Genomic DNA, 25558 nt, shown 5'->3' on the forward strand with positions numbered 1-25558 from the left:
GTGAGCACCTCTGGGCTCATCAAAGCCCTCTGTGCCCTTTCCACAGCAGCATTTCAGGAAAGCAAGTGAGGAGCCTCTGGAGCTTGCAATGCCACATGCTTGGCAGAGGAAGTCCCAGGCACTATCCAGGAGTGGGATTTTTGAAATAGTGCCTGTACCATCATCCATACTGGCAACAGCTGGCCATTATAGGCATGATGGGTGTCCCTTCCCCATTGCTGCCTTGGTTGGCAGGAGAGTCCAGAGACTGTAGGTGCCACAAAGATTTTTGAAACTGCTTGGATTTTATTATTGTTTTTGTTGTGATTTTAGTTCTCATGTCGTTGGCATGCCAAGTACTGATGGACCTCAAACACTGATTGATTAATGGATGAGGCAAAAACAACCCATGCAGCCAGGACTGTGCAAAGTGAAGAAGCCATGAGATGTCCCAGAACAGAAGTCCAGTGCTTTCAGCATCATCTGGCTTACAACTGTCCTGGACACTGTGTCCTGTCACCAGAGCTGCTGGAGCTCAGAAGCCGGATGAGGCATCCACCATTTCATTGTGCTTTGCTGTACTTCACACTATTTTTATATGCTTTGAGGAAAAGGACTTGAAGAGCCAGTCCTGGCTTCTGAAAGTATCTCCTGGGTATTGGCAGAAAATGGAGCAAAACACTGATGTGTTTTGTGACCACTGATGTGTTTTGCTGGTTGGCTCTCTGCTGATGATCTGCCTCAATGGCAGGAGTCAAAGTTTGGTACTTCTGTGGAAGCATTGCACAGGGTTTTTTGGTACTTCATTCCTTCATCTGGAGCGAAGAAGGGGTGAAGTGAGAACATCTGGGTTGTCAATTCAGAGTTGAAGTGACTTTTCTGGGTGATTAATCAGGGTGGAAAGCACAGGAAGCCTTGGTAAGCACTGTTATATGTGTGCAGCTCCTTGCCTCCACCTCAAGTACTTAATTAGCCAGAGAGCATGAACTTCAGCAGTGTTTCTGATAGTGATTTCCTAGAAGCTGGTGCTTATGGGCTCCATCTGTTATTGTTATCATTATTATTCCAATTTCTACCTGCAACTGATGTGACTTGTTTAATTACTAATACCAGTACTTAACAGGAGGAGCTACAAGGTGGTGTAGAACATTTGGTCCCATAAAACCGTGGTACGTGAGCACACAGACCCAGAGGGTAGCAAACATAAAAACTGGCCTATTGAATTTGCAGCAGTTCAGCAGCATTTGAATGTCAGTAATCATGTGGAAAGGAAATGTGAATTGGCAAAATGTGGGTACCCACTGGTGACCATGCTGTTAGAGCAGTCACTGTTCTTCTTAATACAAAAGCAGAAGACATGTGGCTTGGTGTAGTGTGTGTCAGACAAATAGCAACTGCTTAATATTTTATATTAATATCCAGTATAGAGAGTCCTCTATATTTGTGCACAATAACTGTACAAAATAACATCTGCATCATTATTGCAGTTGTGGTAGAGGTCAAAGCCTAGTGGAAAGCAGGGCTGATGGTGTTGCATTTTCTTAATGTAGATCATTTTCCCCTTGCTAGTTAACTAACATCCACTAACTAACATGAAATTTAATTGTATTTCCTAAACAGTGAATGCCCTAGTTCAAAGGGATGACTTTCAGTGGACAAAAATAACTCAGCTCTAAATGGTACTCGAGAGTGAAGTGATGAGGACATATTAGGAGCATAAATATTTAAACCTTTTTTTCAGGTTAAGTTGAACTTATTTTCTGCATTGATAGCTTTCTGTGCTCTGGGAATTCTGCAGACAGATTTGAATTCTGCTCTTAGGTTGGCATTGAGTACATGTGGATGGCATTGGTTGCAGTGGGAATTATCTAGATTTCTTACAGGCTTTTGCAAGAAAAAGGTGGGGAAGTTTCAAAAATATCCTGAGTGAAGACAAATTGATGTGGGGGTCCCTGTCTCCTATTCTCCCCACCTCTTTTAACAGCAGAAGACCTCTGGACAGCCTGACTCACTAAAGGAGGATAAATTATGTATAATATAACAGAAGTCTGAGGGCTCCTTGTGATGCTACCATGAGGGAACTCAAGATGTTTGAGACAGAAGCAAAGTTTGGAGCCTCCTGACAAAGTGATGGGGTCTGTTCAGCTTTGGTGACTTGTGATGGTCTGAAAATAGTTGTGCCACCAGGTTGCTGCAAAAGTGGTGGCTGGCCCCAGCACATCCCAGCTGCATCCTTGTCATTCACAGCAGTGATGGTTTCATTTTTGTTTGAACAAAAACTTTAGGCAGGAGAGTCCAGAGCAGCTTTGCTGTTTGTGGCAAAGCCCTTCATTTCCAACAACCTTCATGTTGTTACAGTAAATATACCAAAATACATATCTGCAGGGAATGCCTGGCCCTGTGGCTGTGGGGGAAGTGCAACATCAAAATAACTTGATTTATTGGTGTCAGCTACAGAGTATTGTCTATGCATCAATTCATAATGGCTTTAGATGAGGTGAAAACTGAACAACAGTGTTGGTTAGGGAAGCAGCAGATCTGTAATGTGCAGGATGGCCTCCCCATCTGAGAGCTCTGGGGACCTGGGTGAGGAAACTCGCTGCAGCTGCTTTTGTATAGAGAATAGTATGACTTGCAGATGGAAGCTTTTGCTGGTATCTTAAGCTTCAGAAAAACAAATATTCCCTCAAAATAACATAAAAAAAATAAACTTCCACTTCTTCCTGTTTTTATAGTTCACTTGTTTCCTCAGTGTCATGGTTTTGTCTCTAGTACTGTAGATTGTTAATCTTCAGAGGAGCAGGACCTTCATAGAAGTGTTTCCTGTACATGTTTATCTGTCTTTTTAACAAATTAGTATCTATTTGTTCTCCTCTGAATTTTCCTGCAAATAATAGGAAACTCTCCCCTTAGTAATAAGGCTTTCTGCTAGAAAAAAATACCTGGATGAATTACTGCCAAGGGTTAAAGTACCGTTTTTATGACTTCATTGATGGCATCCTTTAGGACATCTGCAAGTAGCACCAGATTCCAGGGGTCACTGTGCTTGTGTTGGTTTTGGCGAAGCATTGTTTCAGCTAAACCTCATTTACTTGGTTGTGAATGCATCTGGAGGGCTCCTGTCTGAGTGTTAGCTGGAATTCCAGTAGAGGAATGCTGCTACATTCTAGGCTTTCTCTTGAGACACAGATTTCCACCTAATCCTTTAGCAAGGTGAGCGTTGGCCATTAGTCCACAGGGGAGTGAGTGCCTGTTTTCCACATCCAGATGCTGCATTGCCTTGTTATAATGGGATGGAAACAATCTTTTCAGCTGCTACACTAATAATTTTAGTTACTTCTAGCTAATCTCAACACTGTAAGTACGTGCATTAAATGTGTAAATATATTCCTCCTATATTCCTCATGCACGTGTGTGTGTGTTGGATGGGGACTTAACTCCCAAGTCCTCGCTGGACTCATTGCAGCCCTAAGCACATCTGGACAGGATGAAGACAGGAGAAATGTGATTTCTCCCCTCTCAAAATTGATAGTATGCATTATCCATGCATTTCCAAGGGAGAGAACTGGATTTGGATGAGTAAGTGACTTTCCCCCTCAGCTTTCTGCAGCCTCCTCATGGTGCTAACACCAATAAAAAGGCATCCCTTTTTTATCTGGGACAAAGAAGCAGCTTGTGGGCCTTTGCCTTGCAGATTAATGCTGGAAATATCTCCTTATCACACTCAGAGAGGCATGGAGGAGTATTCTTCAATTTGAGTTTGGGGTTTTTTTCAGACATCTTGTCAACTTGTGATTTCCCATCATGGTGCAAACTGTTTAGCAAAGTTTGTACTCATCTTGCTTTGGGGCAAGAGTCTCTCTCTTAGGAGGCCAGAAAGTCATTGCTGTTTTGTCAGAATATTAATTTCTAGCGGAAAAAAGGCCATGCAGGGCAGATTTGACACATCACTCTTCTGCTGCTGACTTCTCTGGGAGCCAAAACATCGCAGTGGAGTGCTGGGCATAGAGCTGCCCTCCCTTTGCACAAATACAACAGAGACCCATCTTCAGACCAAGGCTCTCCCTTGCTATAATTTCTTTTGCTCCAAGATATTAGTGGACATAGTGGCAGAGACAGATAAATCCTAAAGTCAGACTTGTAGCTGGATGAAACTGCCTTAAGGAAAAAAAAAAGTTTGTAGGTGGAGCATAAAAGGGTAAGCATGCTCCTTTTGTCCTTGGAATTAAAACCCTGGTTAAATCTGAGTTTAAGGGGAGGGGGGAAAAAATGAAGCCATTTTGGATTGAGATAAGCACTTGTGGTTTCATTATCTGCTGAACATGCGTAGAGTGGTTGTTACACAGCTTGAGATACAGAAAAAACAGTGTGAAGTTAGAAAAAAAAAATCAGGGTATCTCTTCTTCCTCCCTTGTAGATACTTCAGTCATTTATTGGAAATGGACAGTGTATGGTATAGATATAAATATAAAAGGTAGATGTTTTCTTCCCACAGATCTTCTGCAAGGAGATAATGTTGCTTCTCTTTGGGTTTCATTTTTTGATGCTTTTAAACAGTGCTGTGGTCATTGAAATTAATAGACTTGGATAAGCTGTGAGCAGATTTTTTTGGTCTGATGTTGTGGTATTCCCCAGTGAATCCAGAAGATTTGAGATGGCAGCTCCCAGCTAGTAGTGAGTGTACCAAAAACACTGGTGGGTGCAGGATGAGAAGCTGCTTCACCATCTTTGCTGCTCAAAGGAGAGGCCATGGGAGACTTTGATCTCTTTCATATATCAGGGGACTCCAGCTGTCCCTGTACTGAGCCTTTTCAGAAGGAATTGGTGTGAGAGCATGAACCTGCAGTGTGCTGAACTTACCTGGCAGAATGAGAAAATAGGATGACCCCAAGATGATTCCCCTGATTGATTTCTCTGCTGTGTGCAAGCAAAATCCCTCTTACCAGGGACAATTCAGCAGGCACTTGGCACCACCATACCTTCCAGCATTTCAAAGATTCTGCCTGTTCCAGCAGAGCACAGGAAATACAAGCCATTAAATGCATGTGACAGTGTTGTGAGCAGGTGAAGGACAGTGGTGGGGAGCGAGGCACAGGCCAGCATCTTGAGGAAACGCTGGTTTGTTTGTCCTTTTTGCAGAGCCCTTTGGCTGTGCAAGGGAAGCGACAGCAGAGATGTAAACAGGAAAGCTGGCTGCAGGGAGAACAAAGTAAGGGTTGGGAGATGCACACAGTCAGCCAGAGGAAACCAAAGGCACTGGTGAGAAATCTCTGCCTGCTATAGGACTTTAATAAAAGCAGTAAGCTAAGAAATAGAATCATAAAACCGTAGAATGGTTAGGGTTGGAAGAAACGTTAAAACTCATCTTGCTCCCACTACACCTGGTTGCTCAAAGCCCCATCCAACCTGACCTTCAACACTTCAGGAATGGGGCATCCACAGCTTCTCTAGGCAGTGCCTGTGCCAGTGCCTTACCACCCTCTGAATAAAGAATTTATTTTTAATGTTTAACCTAAACCTGCCTTCTTTCATCTTCAAGCCATTCCTCCATTCTACCACTGCATGCTCTTATGAAAATAGTTAATGCTGTTTGTCCTGATCCAAGGCAGGCCTGGTGACACTTGCAGTACCCTTTACAGGAGGGGAAGCCTACTTTGTGGTTTTTTTCTGTGCTCTGAAAGAGGCAAAATGTGAAGATAACTGTCATAAATGAGCAATAAAATAATTCCCACATTACTAAAAATGAAAGTGGAATCATAAGCGTTCATCTTGCTGTAAGTCTATAAACAGCAGCTTGTTCCCAAGAGCAGTGAGAAGAAGAGCTGGACAAGGTACATTTTAAGGGCAAGATAATGTTTTACTAACACTGACAGAGAAACAAAGTGATCCTGAAAACTTAAGCTGGTGAGTTCAAGCCAGTCCCTGGCAAAACAGGGAGCTGGCTGACAGGAAGTACAGTCAACATCAGATTGGAGAGTGAAACTGGAGCTGGTCAGCAGTTTTTATGGGAGTTTTCAGGGATTTTGGGAATGTAGGTGGATAAAGATTGTCATATCCTGGTGTGTGCCTCTTGGTCTGCAGGTGGTTTCACCATGGAATATTGAGTTGTGACGTGGGGCTTTCCAGAAGATAGTGCCAGCCCTCAGAGAGCAGTAAAGATGGTTTGAAATCTAGAGGAAAGAAATTGGAGAAGACACAAAATGATATATCTGGTTTAGGATGTGCGTAATTAGTCTGAGAGTACTTGCATGGTAAAAAAAAATTATCCTAAAGAAAAGGAAAAGATGCAGTGGTTAAAAGACTCACACTTAAGTACCTCCACTTTGAGCTAAGTATTAAAGTGCAAAATAAAAAGGGAGGAGCAAGGCCTTGGTTTTTCAGTAGCTTGTTTTTTTAAACCAGTTTCCTATCAATAAAATGAAAGTTTGCAGTGTGATGACTGAGGCCATGTCACACAAGTAAGGCAAAGTACAGGGTTAGATTTCCTGGTGTATATTACAGCTGTTTGTCCAGGTATCAATTAGGAGCTGTGGAGGAAGGGTTTAATTAGAAGAGAAGCACATGAGGCTTTTCCGGCGTGGAGGAGCTCGGTGCATGTCATTTGTGTAACCTCTTTTCTGGTCATGGATGTTTGTGTGGAGTCCTGTAAGACGCTCTGGGCATTTTCCTTTGATCTGGCTGCAGGAAAATGAAGTCCATATGGCCTCCACCCAGATCCTGGCTGGAAATACCCATCCATGCTGGGGTCATTTTTTTGTTGTCATACATATGTACAAAGGTCCATTCATCTTATGAGAATGACATTCAAAATAGGGAAAGCATGGTAATGAGAGGTAGGGAGGAGCATTTCAGTGCTTCTGTAATGTTCAGCAGCCTAAAGCATATCATAAAATGTCTGAAGTCCTTCCTAAGGATCTACTTCTGTGCCCTTTTTCCTATTTTTGCCATACTTCCTGCTTTCCCCTATGACACAGTTTAATTACCCCAGTATTCAAGAAAGGTTTGTGGACAACAGGAACAGCATTAGTGCAGTGGGTGTCTCTCAAGTGCTGGGCATAAAACTACACTGACCATGCCTATGAAGTCTTTTGTTAGGGGTTGGTGTTTGTTTTGGGTTTTGTTGGTTTTTTTTAAATTTAAACAAAATTGGTAAAAAGTCACCTTCTTTACCTCTTACAAGGCACAGCAAGCAGTGTTCAGGCAATATTGCTGTGGTTAATCTTGACTACTGCACTTAAAGTTGTTCCCAGAGGGGGAGGCACGACAAGTTTCAGTATTCCCAAAATGGACCTGGCCCTGCAGATACTCAGACACCTCACACTGCACTGGAATTGTGTGCTGAGACATCTTTGTGCCCAGTTCACAGCTGCCAGGGCCTGCTCCTGGGTGCTTATTAATGTTTTGCTGCAGAAGTTCAGCCCATTGACATGACTGCTGTTCACAAAGTGACTGAATTTCATTCTCTTCACCACAAGTACTCCAGCAGCTACAGTGAAAATGGGCTCCTCTTGCTCCAGCCACTGTCTCTGCTCTTTGAACTATGCTTGCAGTTGGCTGGCAGGCAGCAAAAGGCAGATCCACCACCTTGCTGGCTCTCTGGTGCAGTGTTTACTTCAGATTTCCAACAGCAGAACCCTGTAGCAACATGAATTTTGCTGGGAAATGGGGAAGATGTTCATGTGTTGGCACAGGCACTCACTGGTCCTCGCTAGGAATGGCAAGAAAACTTTGGAGGGTATTTCACTGTATCACCAAGCTAGCAGGGTTGGGTGTGCAATCTACTGGACTGGTCAGTATTTAAGGGAAAAAGAATTTATTATTTTTATCATAATTTCTTTAAAAGGGCAGCAGCATTGCCAGCCTTGGAGCTGAGGTTTGTTGGCTTAACCTTAAGGTTAGTGAACATGTGCAAAGGTGAGAACCCAGTGAGTGATTCAGTTGATGCTCATCCAGTGACTTGATATCTACTTCCCTTTGGAGAAAACCCTTGGGAGCAGGGCTTGAAGCCAGCTGAATGAGTTGGTGGTTCTTCTTGACTTATGCAGCAGCTTCTGGATGTAGACAAGAGGTGAGGGCATTATTTCCATCCCTACAGACTGAGCATGCTGTAACATTTGTAATGGAAAGCTTTTTTCCCTCTTGCATTTTCACACTCAGTGTTTGTCCCCACCTGCTCCTGACCCTGGGCAGAGCAGCAGCTTTGCAGAGATGACCCATGTGGTGGCTGAACCCAACCACAGCAGCTGTGAGGTTGTGGTACCTGTACAGTGTGATGGCTTCTCTATGTAATTTGTCATGTTGGAACTGTCTGTTGATGTTGCTCATCTGTAAGAACCTTCTGATGGTCCCAAGTCGCTCTGTCTGCTGAGCTTTGAGTTTTTAGGAGGACCAGGGGCTGGGAATGGCCTGCAGACCAGTAAGAAGGCAAGAAGACAGGAAGGGTTGGTGAGACGTAGCTGCTCAAGATGTTGTTTCAAAAACATGATTACAACACAGCTTATTCAAGGATAGTTTTGTCTTACACAGGGAAGCTAATTTCATCTTCCCCCATCCCTTGGGAGAAAAGCTTTAGAAACTGGACTTGCAGCAGAAAGTGCCAGGCAGTGCTTGAATTTTGCTGGCTGACGTTGCTTTGGACTTGTGTGCTGAGTTCTTGCTGGAGACAGATGAGGATTGAGCTGATGGGTGCTGCATTAAGCATTTGAAGGTAAAGCAGTGTTGCTGCAGAGCTTGAAGAGGAAAGTGAGGTGGCAGATTCTGGCACATCTGGATAGAATGAGATGTGGACTGGGGATGTGCAATTAAAATCTAAAAAAAAACCCCCACCTATTATATTAATTACTTGCATAGCATGATACTCTGGCTAATGAGTTAACCCATTGGCTGCAAATGCACTTCTACTAACACAGACTATTCTCTGTCCATTAACTAAAAGATGTTTTTATGTTGTATATTGAAATTCAGTAAATGCAGCTAATCTGTTGATAGCACTGTAACAAACTTTGCATTCTGCCTGTTGTCTTCATCACAGCTTTGGACTGTAGCTTGATTCCCTTGTCATGACAAAACCCAGCCACGCTGCAAATAGGTGCCTGCAGCTGCACCTGCACACTGTGCTCTCCGAGTGCTGGAGAGAAGCAGTGAACAAATGGCAGAATGTCATAGAATCAAAATGGTTTGGATGGGAAAGGACCTTTAAAGGCCATCTAGCCCCAGCATCCTCCATGTGGCCTGGTGTCTGCTCACTGAACTTGGTTTCAAGCCTTGTTGGTCCTTAGCTCAACATTTCTGTGGTCCAAACATGAAGTTTTCAGGAGCACCTGTGATTTTAGGTAGATTTCAGGGTCTGTAAAGTGGGGATGCAGCTTTCCTCTGAAGGATGATTGCAGGCAGCATCCCCTTGGTTCATCATTCTCCACCCTGGGGGAAAAGGGATTTTTGTCTCAAATCAGGGTTAAAACCATTTGGGTTTAAGGCAGACAGAAGCAGCTGAGCCTGGAAACACTTAGTTAGCTTTCTTCTCCCCTCCTGCCTAATCATCAGCACAGATTAGTTCAGAAACTGGGCAGGTATTTTTAGAAGCTGCTTTCAGAGCCCTAGTGTCACAATTTTTTATTCTTGTTATCGACGCTGAGGCATTTCTTGAGCAACATTTCTGCTTTAATGAGAGGGCTTTAGGGATCCTCGTAGAACTTGTGGGGACATTCTCAACCCTGGCTGAGCGAGGGGTTCCAGCAGTTTTGGAGGTTCCTGAGCAGCAAGGGGAGTGTCCAAAAGAAAACTCATGTGCAGGGATGCAGCTGTGTGGGCTGCCAGCAGAGATGGGGTGTGTGAGGATGTGTAGCTGATATTTAGAGATACCAACTCTAAGTATTTAAAACCCCACTAAAAGTTGTGACGGAGGCAGGAAGGCTGAGTGCTTCCTCTGAGTTGTTTGAACCCTTGGTCCCAGCGCTGTGTTGGCAGCTTTTGGGAATAAAGTGCTGACAGGCTAGCAGAGGAAATGACACCTGCATTCAACTTTGGACCTGTGTGCAGCCCTGGCTGCATGGGTGCCGTGCTGGGCAGCCTCTCAGCTGCACATTTGCCCCGTCAGCTGCTGCTGAACACCCTCATCATGACTTTATGGCAGTTGTATTGTAATTATTTTATTTTTTTTTTCCCCGGGGTGGGGAAAGGAGGATCTTTGGTCGATGTTCCCTTCCGAGCCGGGAGGATATTGGGAATGAGTAATGGTCCGGCTGGGGCTGCAATGTGCAGGATACCTCTGGGATGAGTCAGCCCCACAATGCAGCACATCCCTCTAGGAGAAGCAGCAGCCAGCTGGGACAGAGCAGGCAGGGAGGCTGGTGCTGGCAATGCTGCCAAAACGGAGCAGTAAAGGCTTAAAATGCAGAGGAAATGGCATCCCCCAGCAGGTAAGTGCGCTCTGGCTGCACAGAATTCCGTGGTTTTTACTCCTGGGGTTCTTTTTCCTCTACCTCCCTCCATCTGCCCCCACAGCCCTTCTGAATGTTGTCTAAATCAGCATATAATTTATCAGTGAATATGTAAGAATTCGTCTGTGAAACACAGCCTTTCATTTATGGTCGCATATCAATTTTTTTTTTTTTTTTCCCAGAACGAATGGCTTAACATTCACCCTTTCTTTAAATTCCAATAGGAAAAATACATGCTGCCTGGGAAGCTGCTTCCCTTGATGTCCTTCTTCATGGACATTTGATGGAGTAGGGGATTTATAAAAAAAAGGTTGAAGGCAAAACCAATGTGTGTGCTGGTTTTGATACAGCCAAGAATGTCTTCTTTCCTTTTTTACATTCATTTATCTGGCAAAAGATGAAAACCCTTTAGATTTAGGCTGCAGTTATCCTGCTTACTCCCTCACCCCTCCTCTGATACAGACCCAGCTGGAACTGAGTCACAGAGTTATTTTATTTTTTTAATATTTGCAAAATATTATCTGCTCTTCATAGTTATAACATACATATCATTGAGGATGTTTACAGAGCAATAAATATAGTTGTAGTCTCCACTGATCAAAATGGAGGAGAGTGGGAGAAAATCCAACTTCCTTTGGGTGAGCAATTTTTTTTTTCTTCGTAAACTCGGAGTTTACAGGAATACTCTGTATATGTCTGCAGACATAATCATTTTTATGGAATGCAGTTTCTGTGGTTGTCAGTTGTTTGGGTTTTTTTTGCTAAGTATTGCTGTTCATTAGCTAACATAGGATAGCAGTAACAGAGTGCTTATGGTCAGTTTATGTTAGGAAAAAAAATAGGGTAGAACTTGGTTGTGATTTTTTTTTTAGTGGGGGAATCAATTCAGGATGCAGATCTTACAAATCTAGCTATTTGACTGGCTAAACTTTTATGTGATTTTTGCTTATCTTACATGTGGTATAAAACAAATACCATCTGTCATGCAGCAACAATTTATTACTCATTACTGTAAATGATAGTGCTAATTAGCTTCCTTGTAATTTGTTAATATTTTGTACTCTTGCACGAAAATAGGAGGACTTGAGGCTGCAACTCTTGCCTGTACTGCATGAGGTGCAGGGCAAGTTATTCAAATGTATTATGTTGCCCCTTTTAACTTTTCAAGGTGTAGCACCATGTTCATCTATTACCATTTATTGAAAAATTGGTCCATTCCACAAATTTGAAGGAAAGTCCTTTTTAAGAGATTTCATTGAATGGTTGCTCATTAAAAGTTCTGTCATTAGTATGTGTGCCCCAGTGATATCATGGCTGCCATTTAGAAAAAAAAAATAAAATATTGTTTTGCGTATTTTCATAACAACATTTGCTGTGACTTTTGATAGCTCTAACAGAGTTTCAGCAGTGTTACATAAATGCTTCAATACAGACACAAGTCATAAGTTAATCTGCCCCAATGCTGTTAAAATGTCATTTTAATTCAATATTGTCTGTGTAATAAGCTAATTTCTGGGGAGAGACCTAGGGCTGCATCAGTGGATCTTTGCTTGCCTATCAGCATGCTTGTAGCCAGCTTTTTTCCCTAAAAAGCTGCTTCCAGTTCATTTGAGGTTTTGCCCACGTGTACAGCACTTTGTGGGGATCACTGGGTGAGTCTGGCACAGGAAAGGATGTTATGCTGGCCAAAAAAAATTGATTTAGTCTGTGCAGGACTACATAATATGTATATTTTTTAATATATATGTATATATACATATAATGTATGTATGTATTTCAGGAATGAATTCTCATATACTTCCTGGAAGGATCTGAACTAATTACGGGATTATGAAATCCCATTTGAGCTAGTTAGGATAGAGCTGTTTTCTCGTAAACTCAATAAAATCAGCCTTAAATGTTGAACAAACGTTTTGGTGAAAGGGTTCCTTTGTTCCTCACTGCCTCGGCTTTTAAAGGAGATGTGGAGGCGGGCGGCTGGGTTGTTGCAGGTGTCTTGGTTTTTTGAGAAGTCCTTTTTCTTCTGGGAAAAAAAAAAAAAAAACAGCAACAACAAACCAAACAAAACTGCTATTAGTTTTTCCTGTGGAGGATTTTTGGATGCTCTGCAGTGCTGGAAGCAAACTCAGGCTTGCCAAGCACTGGCTGTGGAGACCTGACCCCTCTTCATTTTGCCTTTGGGGCTGCTCTGGGCTCTCCCAGCATCTCTGGAGCAAGGAATGTGGAGTCTGAATTGTTTGGAAACTAAAATTTCCCAGGTGCCCTTTTATTCTGGTGGTGTTTGATTTGAAAACCGGAAAAATACAGGTAGCAAATTGGTTATACAAAAGTTGGGTTACAGGTATAGAGATGCTTTGTTCCTGGTGTGATGCAGAGGTGAGGGCAAGGAAAACTTTTGGGAGATTTTCCATGATTTTCTTCAGATTCCATTCTAACATTTGATCTGGCCAGAGATACACAGATTTCTTTTTTTCTTGGTGATACGTAGTGGTTTTGATACTTAATGAAAAGGTTTCAAACTTGCTGGAAATCTAAATGGTATGAAAATATCAACTTAATTTGCTATAGCTGCACACTCTCAGAAGTTTGCTTTCAAACAAACTGCTAAGTTAGGATTTGATGAAGGAAACGCTGTGCAGATATGTCACCTTGGCAAGAAGGTTCGTGAACTGAGCAACAGATTAAAGAAGTGGAACTCCAAAAATAGCAGCTTTTAATGTCCCTGCTTTCTGGCTGTGGGATGAACTGCAGAGAGGAGCCTCACAATACAACTTGCAGCAATCACCTGGGTAGAATGGGATGGCTTTAATTCCAGCAGGGAAAACACCTGGCACTGTGAAATGCATCCAGGTCAGCCAGAGACAGGTTATGCCCTAGTAATCCTAAAGTTACATTTGTTCAGATCCAAATAGTTTAAATTGTATTTATGTGCCTGGTTCAGATGAACTGCCTGACTCCTGCTGCTGTTGCATTAGCAGCCTCCTGCTGTCCTGTAAGGCTCTTCCCTGAAACCTGGGATCTGGGAATGTCGATGCATGGAAAAGACAATAGTCTTTAATGTTGAAACCCATTATGGGCAAATACCTTTTTTTCTGAGACCTGGATCTCTCCTGGCCTTATAAGCTGTAGAGCTGGGAAGGGAGGAAAATATCAAAGTGTCTTATGGCAGCAATATTGTGGAAGTTTATAATCTTGTATTTTGGTCAAGTAGCTTGGCTAGAGGGAAAAATATTACTGAATCATGGAAGGTGTCTGGGAAGTGTTTTAGATACTAAATATCATTCAGAAAGAAGTAGTAAATGTGGCGTGTTGGACTGTGTTTTCCTTCTCCCTTGGGATTTTTAGACATCTGATGGTATCTGTTTGGAAGCAAAGTGGAAAAGAAGAGCAGCTGGTGGAAGGGAGTTGTCCACTTTGACCCTCCTTTTACGAAGACAGTGGTGAAATTAAACCTTAATTTAGAAGTGAATTGTTTTGTTGCTTAGTCCTGATGCAGGATAAGCCCTCACTGGCCACACAAGGGGCTCATGGCTGTGTCCCCCATCAGTGTTGCTGGAGGTGATGTGGTTTATGTTTGGGAGCACAGGATGAGGGCAGCCCCACTTCTGCCAGTCCCAAGTGTCACCTGTCTCTTAGACACACAAATGCTTTGTGAGTTGGACTACAGATAAGGAAGCCAGGGTTCAGTGATGACAGAGGTCATATTCAGTCACTTCTTGTTTAGGAAAATTCTGTGTCCTCCGGAAGAGCAATTAAACACGCACACACTGTATTTTACTTTTATAGATACATATGCATACCCACAAGCTGTAATTTAAAGAGTTCCCTTTTCCTTCCAATAAAAACAACACGTGCTTTTCGGCCCTACCTTTACTCCCCGAGTTCATTCTGTTTCTTTTTTATTTTTTTTTTACTCAGGGTGGGGCAGGCAGACAACCTGGAGCAGCCCTGGAACAACTGGCTGGCTGCCATGTAGCTGGGTAATCCCTTCAGATACTTGCTTCCCAAGCTTTTAAGGCTGTTGAGGACAAATCTGTGGGGTTAAGATAGCATTTAAGAGCATAATTAAGAATAGTTTGCATGAAAAGCATAGTGCATAGGTCATAAACCCAACAATTAGAGCAGTCTTAAAAGTTTCAAGGATCCAATAAAACAAGGGGACCTAAGGCTACTGTGGGGTTTTCTCTAATTGTTACATTTTTAGCTATCACTACCTCATTAATTGTAATGGACCAAATATTTTCATGTATCTCATTAAACATTTCTTATGAAAGAATCGAATTGCAGTTACCATGGTAAAAATGCAGATGGATGGCTTGAATGTGGTTGTTCTGCTACTCCAGTGCACCAAGGTTTCATCCACATGGGATTTGCAGATTGCTCCTTTGCTCCTCAGGATTTGGAATACTTGGAACCAGCCAGAGCCTTGATGCAGTCGTGTAAAATGAAACAGCAAAGAAAATAAACAGCTTTTACACTAAGGAAGCGAGATCCTTATATGGAACTGAAATATTTGAGTACCTCCCAAGTATTTATCAACACTGGCATGAGGGAAAGAAGCATTGCCTATTCTAGGCTTGTGGATGGAAACAGCAGGCAGGATTTAGACATAGAAGACTGGAGGAAGCCGTGTGTAGCCTTGAAAATTCAACATGCAGCTTCTGAGTCCTAATCCAGTGATTAAACCAAGATGTCAAGCTCTCAGAACCCTTAACCACCTCCTTTTATCTTCTCTTTCTTTTTTCCCAAGTCCCGTGGCACAGGTTGTGCTTTGGGAAATGTGGCTGGAGCAGAGCAGGAGTGGGGACAGAGCTCTGCAGGGAGCTCAGCATCACTGGTGACTTTTGGTCATGCAGGAAAGTGTGCCAGGGGATCACATTAATGGACCAGAGCTCTGCCTGCCCTGCCAAAGGTGAACCCTTCTGCTGGACAAGGCTGTTGTCTAACAGGGGAACCCCTTTTAGGGGCAGGGGGATGGAAACTAGATTTTATGGCTTTTTATATTTAAGGACTTTGGTCTTCAGGATGGGATAAAACACAGTTTAAATGTGTTATCTCAGCATGTGGTGGCAGAGTTTGTAAGGGCCATAGGTCATGGATAGATGTGGATATGAAGAGGAAAGCCATGTGGCTCTTTGCCCCACCAGATTGTCATTATAATGGGCAGGGATAGTCATGGCACCTAAATTTAATGTCTAGGTATCCAGTAATACTCAGATGCAGTTACAAGCCTAGAGAATTCACTGAGAGGGGATGGAAATGTGTAAATAACTGTCAGGAATCACAAAGTACCGAGTAGCTGCTTCTTGCTTAATTTTCCATTAAGTGGACAATTCCTGCAGTGAAGTAACTGAAGGCAACATTACTTTTGGGACAGCCAGAGGCTCCAACTGCTGCCATAAAAGTGAATGGTAAATCCTGCAGGAAGCTATAATGCCAGTGGCAATTTTCAAGTGTGGAAGGAGAAGCAGCAGTTTCTGTGGATGACTTTTGTGGGAGGATAGGAGGGAAGGTCGTATTGAGCGGCTCTGACTTCAGAAGAGAGCTAAAAATAAGTCCAGAAAGGATCCTTGGGGAATAGTAGAAAGATGTAGAAATGTATAGTTAGCTTTCTTTTTACTTAATCTGCTAATTGTTAATCCTTATAGACCATATGGGAAAGGTACAAAGAAGAAAACAGAAATTGTCTTGGATGGAAGCAGCTCAATTTTTGCACTGTAGGAAATTAGCTGAAGTATTTTGTTTATTTCTGAGTATCAGGAAGTCAGGAGATTAAAGTTGCTGCTGTAAAATCTAGAAACAGATTTTCATTAAAAAATAAAAAGGTAACTGGATCCATTTATAGACACACTTATCCTGTTTACCATACCAGGAAGCTGCTTTAAGGACTCGAGCAAAAATATTCTTAAAAACATGGTTTCTCAGTTTTGTGAATACCTTTTGTGTGTCAGCTGTGGCCGTGTTATGGGATTGGAAAGCTTTTTATCAGCCTTTGCAAAGTACTCAGGGCAGCAGGGGATGAGCTTCTGGCATCTGTGCACTGCTGTCGTTGTGTAGGTCCAGTGAGAAGGTTGGCATAGCCATAAAATAAAGGCTGTGAAAAGAAAATTGCAGTTTTGTGAGATCAGAATAGATAAGCTGGTCCCAGAAGATGCTCGCTGCTTCCCTTGGTTTGCCCTCAGACTGCTTTCAGGTAGGATCAGTGAGGCTGCTTGCTTAGATGTTAGATCTGGTTGTGTTAGAGAAAGGGAAACTTGGAGTTTAAGTGTTAGCAGCTGAACTGCTGCAAAAATAGTCTGAAAATGAGGCAATTTTACCTGGTGCAGGAGGAAGAAAGCAGGATGCTGGGAAAATACCTGGATACAGGGAGGAATTTCTCTCCATGAGGGATAATAGCTGTCATTTTGAAAGGCTGCCTCTTGGAGCCCTCTGTGTGTTGATCTTCCCTCTCCTGGTGAGGCCAGCTGGTGACCTGGAGATGGACAGTCCACGGGTACATCACTTTTCCTCGTCCCAGATTTGATGTTAATGTTAATATTCCAGGTCTGAGTGCCCTGCAGCAGCTTTGTGGGCACCACTGGGTGCCTCAGCAGCTCTGCAGCGCCGTGGTTGTGGGTGGGACAACCCATTTTAGCTTGCAGTCTGTTTTAATTTCCCTGTGAGGTGTGGGGCTTTTGCTTGTGTTCTGTGGGGGCTTTTCTGCTTCTGAGTGACCTTGGTGATGTCCCCAAGATGATGATGATGATGATGATGGAGCAACTGCTTTGTGGAAAGGGTACAGGGGAGGCCTGGAGTCTCCCACTGTGGGGGCTCTTCTAAACCTTTGTGGTGGGCATCTGGATTATCCCCAGATCTTCTGTGTTTGCAGAATAGTTTCTTGTGAGGTTAGGAGGCTCTGCCTTCAAAGCCCTGTGAATGCTGGTGAAACTGTTGTAGGGGGTATGGTGTGGTCCTGATGACCTGAGCTGAGCTGATTCCTGTCTCCTTTCATCTGAGGTACCAGCTGGAACCACATTTGTGGGGTTTTCCCCATAAAACTGTTCCAGACAGTGGAGGAATTTGAGTGTCATCTTCCAAAGCTCACTTCACGAATTTGATCACAAAAACCTTGAAACACTTTGTTCATGGGTTATTTGAGCTCTGTATCTTCTTCCAGCACTTCGGAGATGCCTCAATGTAGGAGTTGGCCTTGGGGTGGTACCTGGGTCACCCCAATCTCTTGGTCCCTGTCCCTAGCTGCAGGAGGCAGAGGGTGTGAGGGAGCACCGGTGGTTTGAGCTGTGTGTTGACATCTGGTGGGTCTCTTTTCTGCCATGGCTGGATGTTCCAGGCCGTCCATGGCAGAGGTGGTCTCCCATCCTGGGCAGAAACTCAGCGCCGGGGTCGGCGCGGCGCCGTTGGACGCCGCCCTCGAGAGGAGCTGCTGCGATGCCACCGTGCTGCTCACCAAAGTTGTGTTTCTGTTCTGTTGCCGTTGCAGTGACAGCTATATTGTGCGAGTCAAAGCTGTGGTTATGACCCGAGATGACTCCAGTGGGGGATGGTTGCCGCAAGAAGGAGGCGGTCTCAGTAGAGTTGGCGTCTGCAAGGTCACGTACCCGGAGGGCAATGGAAGAAGTGGATTTCTAATTCATGGTGAAAGGCAGAAAGACAAACTGGTAATAGACCCTAATTCAACTTTTGTCTGTTCTTATAATGAGAATTATCCCAAATCTATTGCTATTGTATTCTTGTGCAAGTTTTGGGTTTTTTTTCTTTTTTAAATACATAAAAAACAGGCATGTGCAAATAATACTGGATTGGACAAAACAAACCAAATCCTCATGTAGAATTGTCATGTTTTGCTACCTAGGCTGGCGTGATGCCACCTGGAGGAAGCAGGTAAATTTTTGACATCCACGTGCAAAGATCCCCTTTGAATGAAAGAGGGCCTGTGGTTTTTTTCTTTTTTTTTTTTTCTTAGACCTAGTGCGGGGGTAAGTGAGAAGTGAATTGAAGTGTAAAGAGCCCATGAAGCCAGTCACATTGCACTGAGTAATGCAGTGCAAGCCTTTTAAAAGGGCCATGAATTATTTATGCTGCGTGCTGTTCAAGGTTTGAACAAGCTGAGTGAGAATATGAAGACAAGTTGTCTCTTATGAATTGACACACTCGGTTTCTCCTGGTAGCTGTTTATCTAAAAAGGAGCTCTCTTGTATCCCTGTACAAATCAAATTAATAAAGCCCTTTCCTGATTTCCAGGGGCCACTTGAAATGTTATCATTTGTTATCTTGTTTTTATGTATTTGATTCTTCTGAAATGCACTCCTGTGAAGATATGGGCTAGCTTAAAAGCAGCACTTCCTCCACAGGCTCAAAAAATGCATTATTTGAGTCAGAAACGATCTTGCTTTCAAAAAGACTGGTGTTTTAAAGCTGTTTCAATTATGGTTTGTCTTTTGCAATGCTGTTTTGCTTAGGATGCTTTTTTTGACATTACTTAGGAGCCATGCTTATGGTTTTGAGGAGTGGAGTAAGACATGACAAGCCGTTCCTGTTGTCCCTGAGCATCATTCTAGAGATGCTTTTTGGCACAGCAGAACTTGAGATGAGTGTCTGGCTGGGGGTGAACAATTTAAAAACAGTGAGGGGAGTGTTGCAGCACCTCCTAAATCTGCTGCTGGTGGATAAAATTTCTGTTGAGCAAAATTATTGAGGGAAGAGGTGCTTCTCCCTGCTAGCTTAACCTGTGCCACCCTGGGTCCAAAACATGCTCCTGGGGCAGGGAGCGAGCACCTACTCAAAGCATAAGCAAAAGATGAATGTGCAATGGTTTTGAGAACAGTTACAATGTCTGGTGTTTATTAGTCATAATTTGGTAGGGAAGGATGTTCCCCATGTGAGGCATGACTTGGCTTGCTTTTTGGGTCCATCCTGAGACGGTGCTGGCTGTGTCCTTGGGGTGGGAAAAGTGACTTTGCTCCTCTTTTGGGGCTCACGCCCTCCCAGGTGGTGCTGGAGTGCTTTGTGAAGAAGGACCTGGTGTACACGAAGGCAAACCCCACCTTCCACCACTGGAAAGTTGACAACAGAAAGTTTGGGCTCACTTTCCAAAGCCCCGCTGACGCTCGAGCCTTCGACCGAGGAGTGAGGAAAGCCATCGAGGACCTCATCGAAGGTAGCGTGAGGGGACATTTCCACCCTTGGGAGAGTGGGCAGGGGGTTTTGTCAGGGAGCTGGGAAGGGGAAAGGGTTTCTAATCAGCTATTGGACTTGGATGTCTCTTGTGCATGTGTCCGAGTGCAGCTGGGGTCCTTACCCTACAGTGAGCAAGCCCCAGCTTTTAGGAATTGTGTTTTCTCATCCCTTTCTTAGAAAGGTGTTTCAGTCAAGTATTTTTCAATCCTGTTTGTCCAGACTTCTCCCTGTTATTTATCATTAAGTTTGTTACTACTTTTTTTTATAAGCTTGGGTTTCACACCTAGTGATGGCAACTCAAACTGCCCAGGCTCTATTTGCAGTCAAATCTCATCTTACTGAGTCTTTGCTACATCATAGGATTTAATTTCTGCCTGGAGTTGAATAAAACTCGGTTTGGTTTTGGTTTTATTTTGCAGTAATTAGTTTTGTCTGCATCCTCTTAGTTGAATGGTATTCTTGAAGACTTTGTGCTTTGGGGTGTTGTTTTTTTAATTCTGTAAAAAATGCGTTTGAATTGTCTGTGCTTTGAAGTTGGCATAAATTTTTCCTTTTCACATTTCATTGCAATCAGGCAATCACAATACAGCTATAATTCAATTGTACTTTATTTTAATGAAATTTGATTCTTCGTGCATTTTTTCTTGATTTTTTTTTTTTTTAACCATACTACTTTATGTAGGGACTTAGTAGTCCAAAGCCTTTTGCCTTCTCTTCCAGTGTGACCAGGATATTTTTATGTACAGATGGTGCATTTTCTGAGGATACTAGCTCCAATGTATGTATAGATGTGTATTCTTTTTGAGGACATTAGCTCCATAAGACAGCTTCATGTTCTGGATAGCCTGTCCTTGCTTAAACATGAACATGGTAGATATTAAAAGAGAATTAATTCCCCAGGGCTCATTGATACCTTATCAGTTAGAGGAAAGATGTTCGTAGAAATTTGATTTTTTCTATGCCATTAACATCAAGAAGTTACAGGCAGAGTCACTTCTTTCTTCTTCTTGTTAAAACTGTGAAGCATTTTGAGTCATAAAAGTATTGTTTTATGTAAGTGGCATGGGATTGTGCAAAGTTTCAAGGAGATAATAACTCAGATGTATTGAGTAGTATTTTGAAGATGCCAGTACTTGGCAACTCCTGTTTTCCTCTTCTTGATCCATTTTACAGTGGAGGTATTTAAAATGAAGTTCTGCTATATCTCAGATACTTCAAAATCAGCAAATCTATATTTATCCTATTAACAGTACAGGCTGATCCTCATGAATGTGTTCCTCATTAACTTCCAAATAAGGCTTTCTGAATGAAAAACAATAGATTGTTCATGCACACACAGTGTTGGGCAGTAGATTTAAATTATCATTCATTTTTTGCTCACATACTTGATCAAATTCAGCAGGTAATATTAAGCACAACTAAGTGTGCATTCAGAACTCCCCATCATGAAATCACTGCTTTATTGTGAATATTTAACCAATAGTTCATTCCCTGTAGCATCAGAAGTTTGGGGCACAGGTACAAGAGCCCTATGCAGCTCCATAGAGCTTCAGTTTTTTTTAATTTTAAAGCTAATGTAGCAAATGGCACAAATGTTTCCACATTACTCAGTGTTTTAAGTGGGCTTTCACACTTAGCTCTGCACATCTTCGTGATGATGCAACTGAGAGCAGCCAAGGCTGGTGCCAATAGCATTATATAAAACACGTTATTTTAACAAATTTCCAGAGTGAAGGTGGTGCAAGCCGTTCTGCTGTGTTGGTCAGGGATGTGATGTGGCCATAATTCAGAGTAGCAATGAGCTTCCATTAAAAAAAACAGACCTCTGACTTGAGGGTTCTCCCCCCAGCTGTACCCACCCTCCTTGGCAGCCTTAGGGTGAATGGAGCCAGCCAGGAGGGGGGTCTGGGATCTTGGTTGGGTACAGGGAGAGGAGTCACTCATTTTTAGGTACAGCAGATATTTGGTGTCAAGTCCAGCAATGGTGAGCAGCCCCTTCCCTGAGGTTGTTCTGTGATGTGGGAGCAAATGTGGGGTGAGGAAAGTGTTTCAACATGCTTCCCTACTTTTCCAGAAGCTTGCCTAATGCACCTAATGAAAATTGCACCCCAGTGTTTTTCTTTTGTCTATGGTTTTACACATATCAGCTCCTTTCTTTGTTTACATGAGGCAAGGTGATTGTTTGAGAAGTAGGTGATAATAGAGAAGACCTTTAGAGTATATAACAACTACCAAAATTAAAAGGAAAAAAAATCCAATCTAACTCTTCATTGTCAAAGTGAGGTTAATTTTATTTTAAATTAAAGGTTATTTCTCCCCCCCACCATCATTTAGGGAGTAAGTGTAGAAAAAGTCGTATGTGATTTCTTGACAGCTGAGAATCAGCCTGGAGCATAGCACATAGCTTTACCATTCTTCAGAAATTAGTCTTCTGTAATTGGAAATGGTAACAGCTATTTTTGTCATTGTTAATTAGCATTGGCAGCCACACTATTGCATTTCAAGAAACACTTTTTCAGATTTTACCTCTCCAACCCAGCTACCAGCAGTTGGGTTGTTCTTCCTCACTTTGAGCCACTCTTTCATGCAGCTACAACACACAAACCTGTGAGAATCCAAATGTTTTAACAACCTAAAAAAAATTAAGTTTCATGAAAATGTCACATGTTTAAAAAGCTGTTTGGTTTGGTTTTTTCTAGGATCTACAACTTCCTCGTCCACCCTTCACAACGAGGCCGAGGTCGGCGATGATGATGTCTTCACTGTGAGTACATGTCACCAGGGTCCTTCTCTTTTATTTATGTTCAGGTTAGAAAGGGATTTTCTTTTTATGCCTCAGAGCTGGCATTCAGCCACCACCGTGTTTGGACACTGGGTGTGTTTTATTTGATGGAAGCATATCCTCTACAGAATGTGAGGCCTCCTGTTGGCCTCCTGTCTTCACGTGAAAAGCATGTCAGAGCAGGTGATGTCAGGGGCTAGAAGTGAAGAAATAATCACCCTTGAGTTTCTTTTGGCTTAGACTGAGGTGGTGCACACACCTGCTAATACTTCTCTCTCTCTGTGAGAAGCTTCCTGCAAACTCAGGTAGTTAGTGAGGGGACTGCTTCTCAGGAAATAAGGAAATAAAGTTTTGGATCACAGATGTAAACAAGCAAACTTTAAAGGTGTTTCACCTGTACATGGAATATAGAAAGTTCAGACAGTGTGGAAGAAGGCACACTAGTGTGGCATGTGTGTAAGCAGCAATGACTTTAACAGGAGTGAGCTGTTGGAGGTGGATTTGTGGTGTTGTCTAAAATGTATTACAGAGTTTTGCTGAAACTAAAGCTACTGACTTCAAAAGGAAAGTTAAAAAAAACTTGTTAGGTGAAAATGTGGCACTAATTAGAACTATTCCATGAGCTGGAAACAAGTTGCTCCCATTGTATACTTCTTTCTTAATGAAGTTGTTTGCTCACCTGAATTCAACCCCCATGCACACATATTGGTTATTTTACAAATGCCCTCCTTATCCTGTAGGGCCTGGATGGCTGGAATGGGGACGGTGGGATATGCTCAGTGCAGCAACAGCAAATTCAAAACTCTCTTTGGGATACTTCCTGGATTTTTAGGGTGAAGGAGGAAAAAATCAGTACAAGCATCGAGCTGCTTGAAAATGAGTCCCAGGAAGCATCCAAAGCCAAAAGGTGTTTTTTGAGGGTGATGCTTGGCCAGCAGGGGACCACGTCAGATTCCCTGCTGGATTCCCTGCTGAGTTTTGACCGGATCTTCCCAAGGGCTGGCATGTTGTCCACATCTGTCCTTTTGTCACGCTCAGGGAGACAAACAACAGCAGGCAGGGTTAAAAGGTGACTTCCTGCACTCTGCAGCACAACTATCATTAGCAGCTGCTTCCCAGCTACCTGCCAGAAGTGATTTATGGGCACTGGGGTGGGACAGACACCAGTGGAGCCTTTGACCAGTACTGCAGCTTTGTTCCCAAATCCGCTGGAGGAGCTGTGCTCTGCTGGGGTGGAATCTGTGGGAATCCAGGGCTTCCCTCTGGCTGCATCCCTCTGGCTGCCCTGGCAGGTCTGGGACCCTGGCAGGGGTCAGGAACCCCCTGGACAGAGCCCCCAGAGACACTGGCTGTGATCTCTGTCCATGGAAAAGAGCTTTCAATCTTACAGGATGAATTACAAGCTCTGAGTGTTTGATAAGAGTAATAATTAAGTGTGGCATGGGTGCAAAAGTAAAATTTTAGGTTTCTAGGTTATGGGTTCAGAGGTGACAAGATGGAGGAATTGGGTGTGTCTTGTCCTTTTCCTCCTTCTTCATGCCCTCCATGTTTCACTGTGGTGTTGGCATTTTTCTGTTGGTTCAGGCTGTGGACACACTGTCCAACGTAGGTGACAGATATTGGCACGTTATTGTAAATCCAGCACAGGTAGTTTCTGGTATTTAATGTTTGTACCATCCCACTGAGGGCAGAGCCCCACACGCTGCCCTGCAGGACAGAGCTGCGGCAGGGCAGCAGAACATGTTAGAGATAAACAGAATAAACAACCTTGAAACAGCACAGACCAATTATGGCTTCTGCTTTGGCAGCGGGGCTGACAGACAGAGACTTTCTACAATCTCAGAATCATCAATACCCACAGATTCCGACAACTATCCACCAGCTTGTTGCCTTTAAGTAGGTGTGGTTTTACATTGAAAACGTTGGATGAATCCTGCTCCAGCTGCATCAAAATCACTCAAACTCCTGCATTCAGAATGAAGAGCCAGAGCTGCAGGAGATTTTTCCCACCTACTTGACCCTGGGGAGGTGACAGGTGACTCCCTGCCATACAGACATTTATGGGTGGGAGGCCTGATGAGAAGAAGGAGCAAGCTGCTCAACAGCATTAGCAAGGAGGGGAACCTCAGTGCTGTTGGCACCTTGGTGAGACCTGGGGGAACGAGCTGTGTCCTGCCTGGCAGTGATCTCTGTAGGGTTTTGTGATCTCTGCAGGGTTTTGTGATCTCTGCAGGGTTTTGTTGAGTGCAAGAGGGACCTCACTGCTGGTGGGACCTTACATGGTGCTGTTTGTCAAGATGGCACACTAGGGCAGATGTGTTGTCATACTCCAAAAGTAAAGCTTTGGGGACATCTTCTTCCCCAATATGTCTTTGTTTTTCTGGGATGAAGTCTTTCCTTTTCCTGCAGTCCTTAAGTTCTTCAAGGCTCTCAACTTCCTATTTATCTGGTAGGTTATGGTGAAGTATGAAGACTGCATAAGCCAGAAATAACATACTGAAGCACAGAGCAGTTTAAAACTGGAAGAAATTGATAGGGCTGTGAAATGTTTTATTTTTACCCTTCTGTTCCATTCTTTCTTTGCACATATTTTTGACTCATGTATCATAGTCCGTTTGGTCATCCTTCCACACAAAACTTCTCTGCAGCTTTCTGTAAACTCTTCTCCAGCCACGGCAGTGGATTTTTTGGGTTTGGTTGGGTTTTTTACTCTTGTTTTAAAGAGAAAGTGCATCTGTTCTTTTTTATTTCCTAAGGTAGTTATTAAAATCTTCACAATCCTCCCCCTCTCCCACACATGCATGAATAAACTTAACTACGTGCGGCAGAATTTTCAGAAGTATCTGCATGATTGAGTCATTTAATCAGTCATTTACCCGTCTCTGAAAATCTCAGCCATTGCTGCTGCACTGCTGCCTCAAATATTTAGCTCGAGGTCCTGCTCTTCTTGAAGATGTTTCAATCTGTTCAAGCACAGCAGGTCCAAAACTTCACATTTCTGAGGCTGCTTTGTGGCCAGCCAGCCCGGCTTCATCGTGTGCAGATGTTTGCACCACCCTAATGCTCCCAGCTGTAAACCCCCCCTCGTTCCAGGCAAGCCCTGGCCCCAACACAGCTTTTGGCTGTTGATTGACACGGGGTTTCTATAAAACCCCTGCTCCTGTTAGCTGCAGTGTGGCTC

At 43.2% G+C, this 25558-nt stretch overlaps 1 protein-coding gene across 2 annotated transcripts in view; it reads left to right on the top strand.

Moving 5' to 3' along the window:
- Window positions 1-25558, top strand: part of SPRED2 (sprouty related EVH1 domain containing 2) — a 58857-nt gene that overhangs the window by 15012 nt on the left and 18287 nt on the right. Inside the window, exons 1-4 of one of the 2 annotated variants that reach the window (XM_072927637.1) lie at window positions 9892-10397; window positions 17899-18076; window positions 19407-19575; window positions 22295-22359. In XM_072927637.1, coding sequence (XP_072783738.1) covers window positions 10381-10397; window positions 17899-18076; window positions 19407-19575; window positions 22295-22359 — 429 coding nt within the window. In that variant the 5' untranslated portion in view covers window positions 9892-10380. Of the gene's footprint in view, window positions 1-9891; window positions 10398-17898; window positions 18077-19406; window positions 19576-22294; window positions 22360-25558 lie in introns of those variants that run through there. The other variant, XM_030269253.4, reaches the window with a different exon arrangement.

Source organism: Taeniopygia guttata, chromosome 3 (genome assembly GCF_048771995.1).
Source record: "Taeniopygia guttata chromosome 3, bTaeGut7.mat, whole genome shotgun sequence".
Classification (NCBI taxonomy): domain Eukaryota; kingdom Metazoa; phylum Chordata; class Aves; order Passeriformes; family Estrildidae; genus Taeniopygia; species Taeniopygia guttata.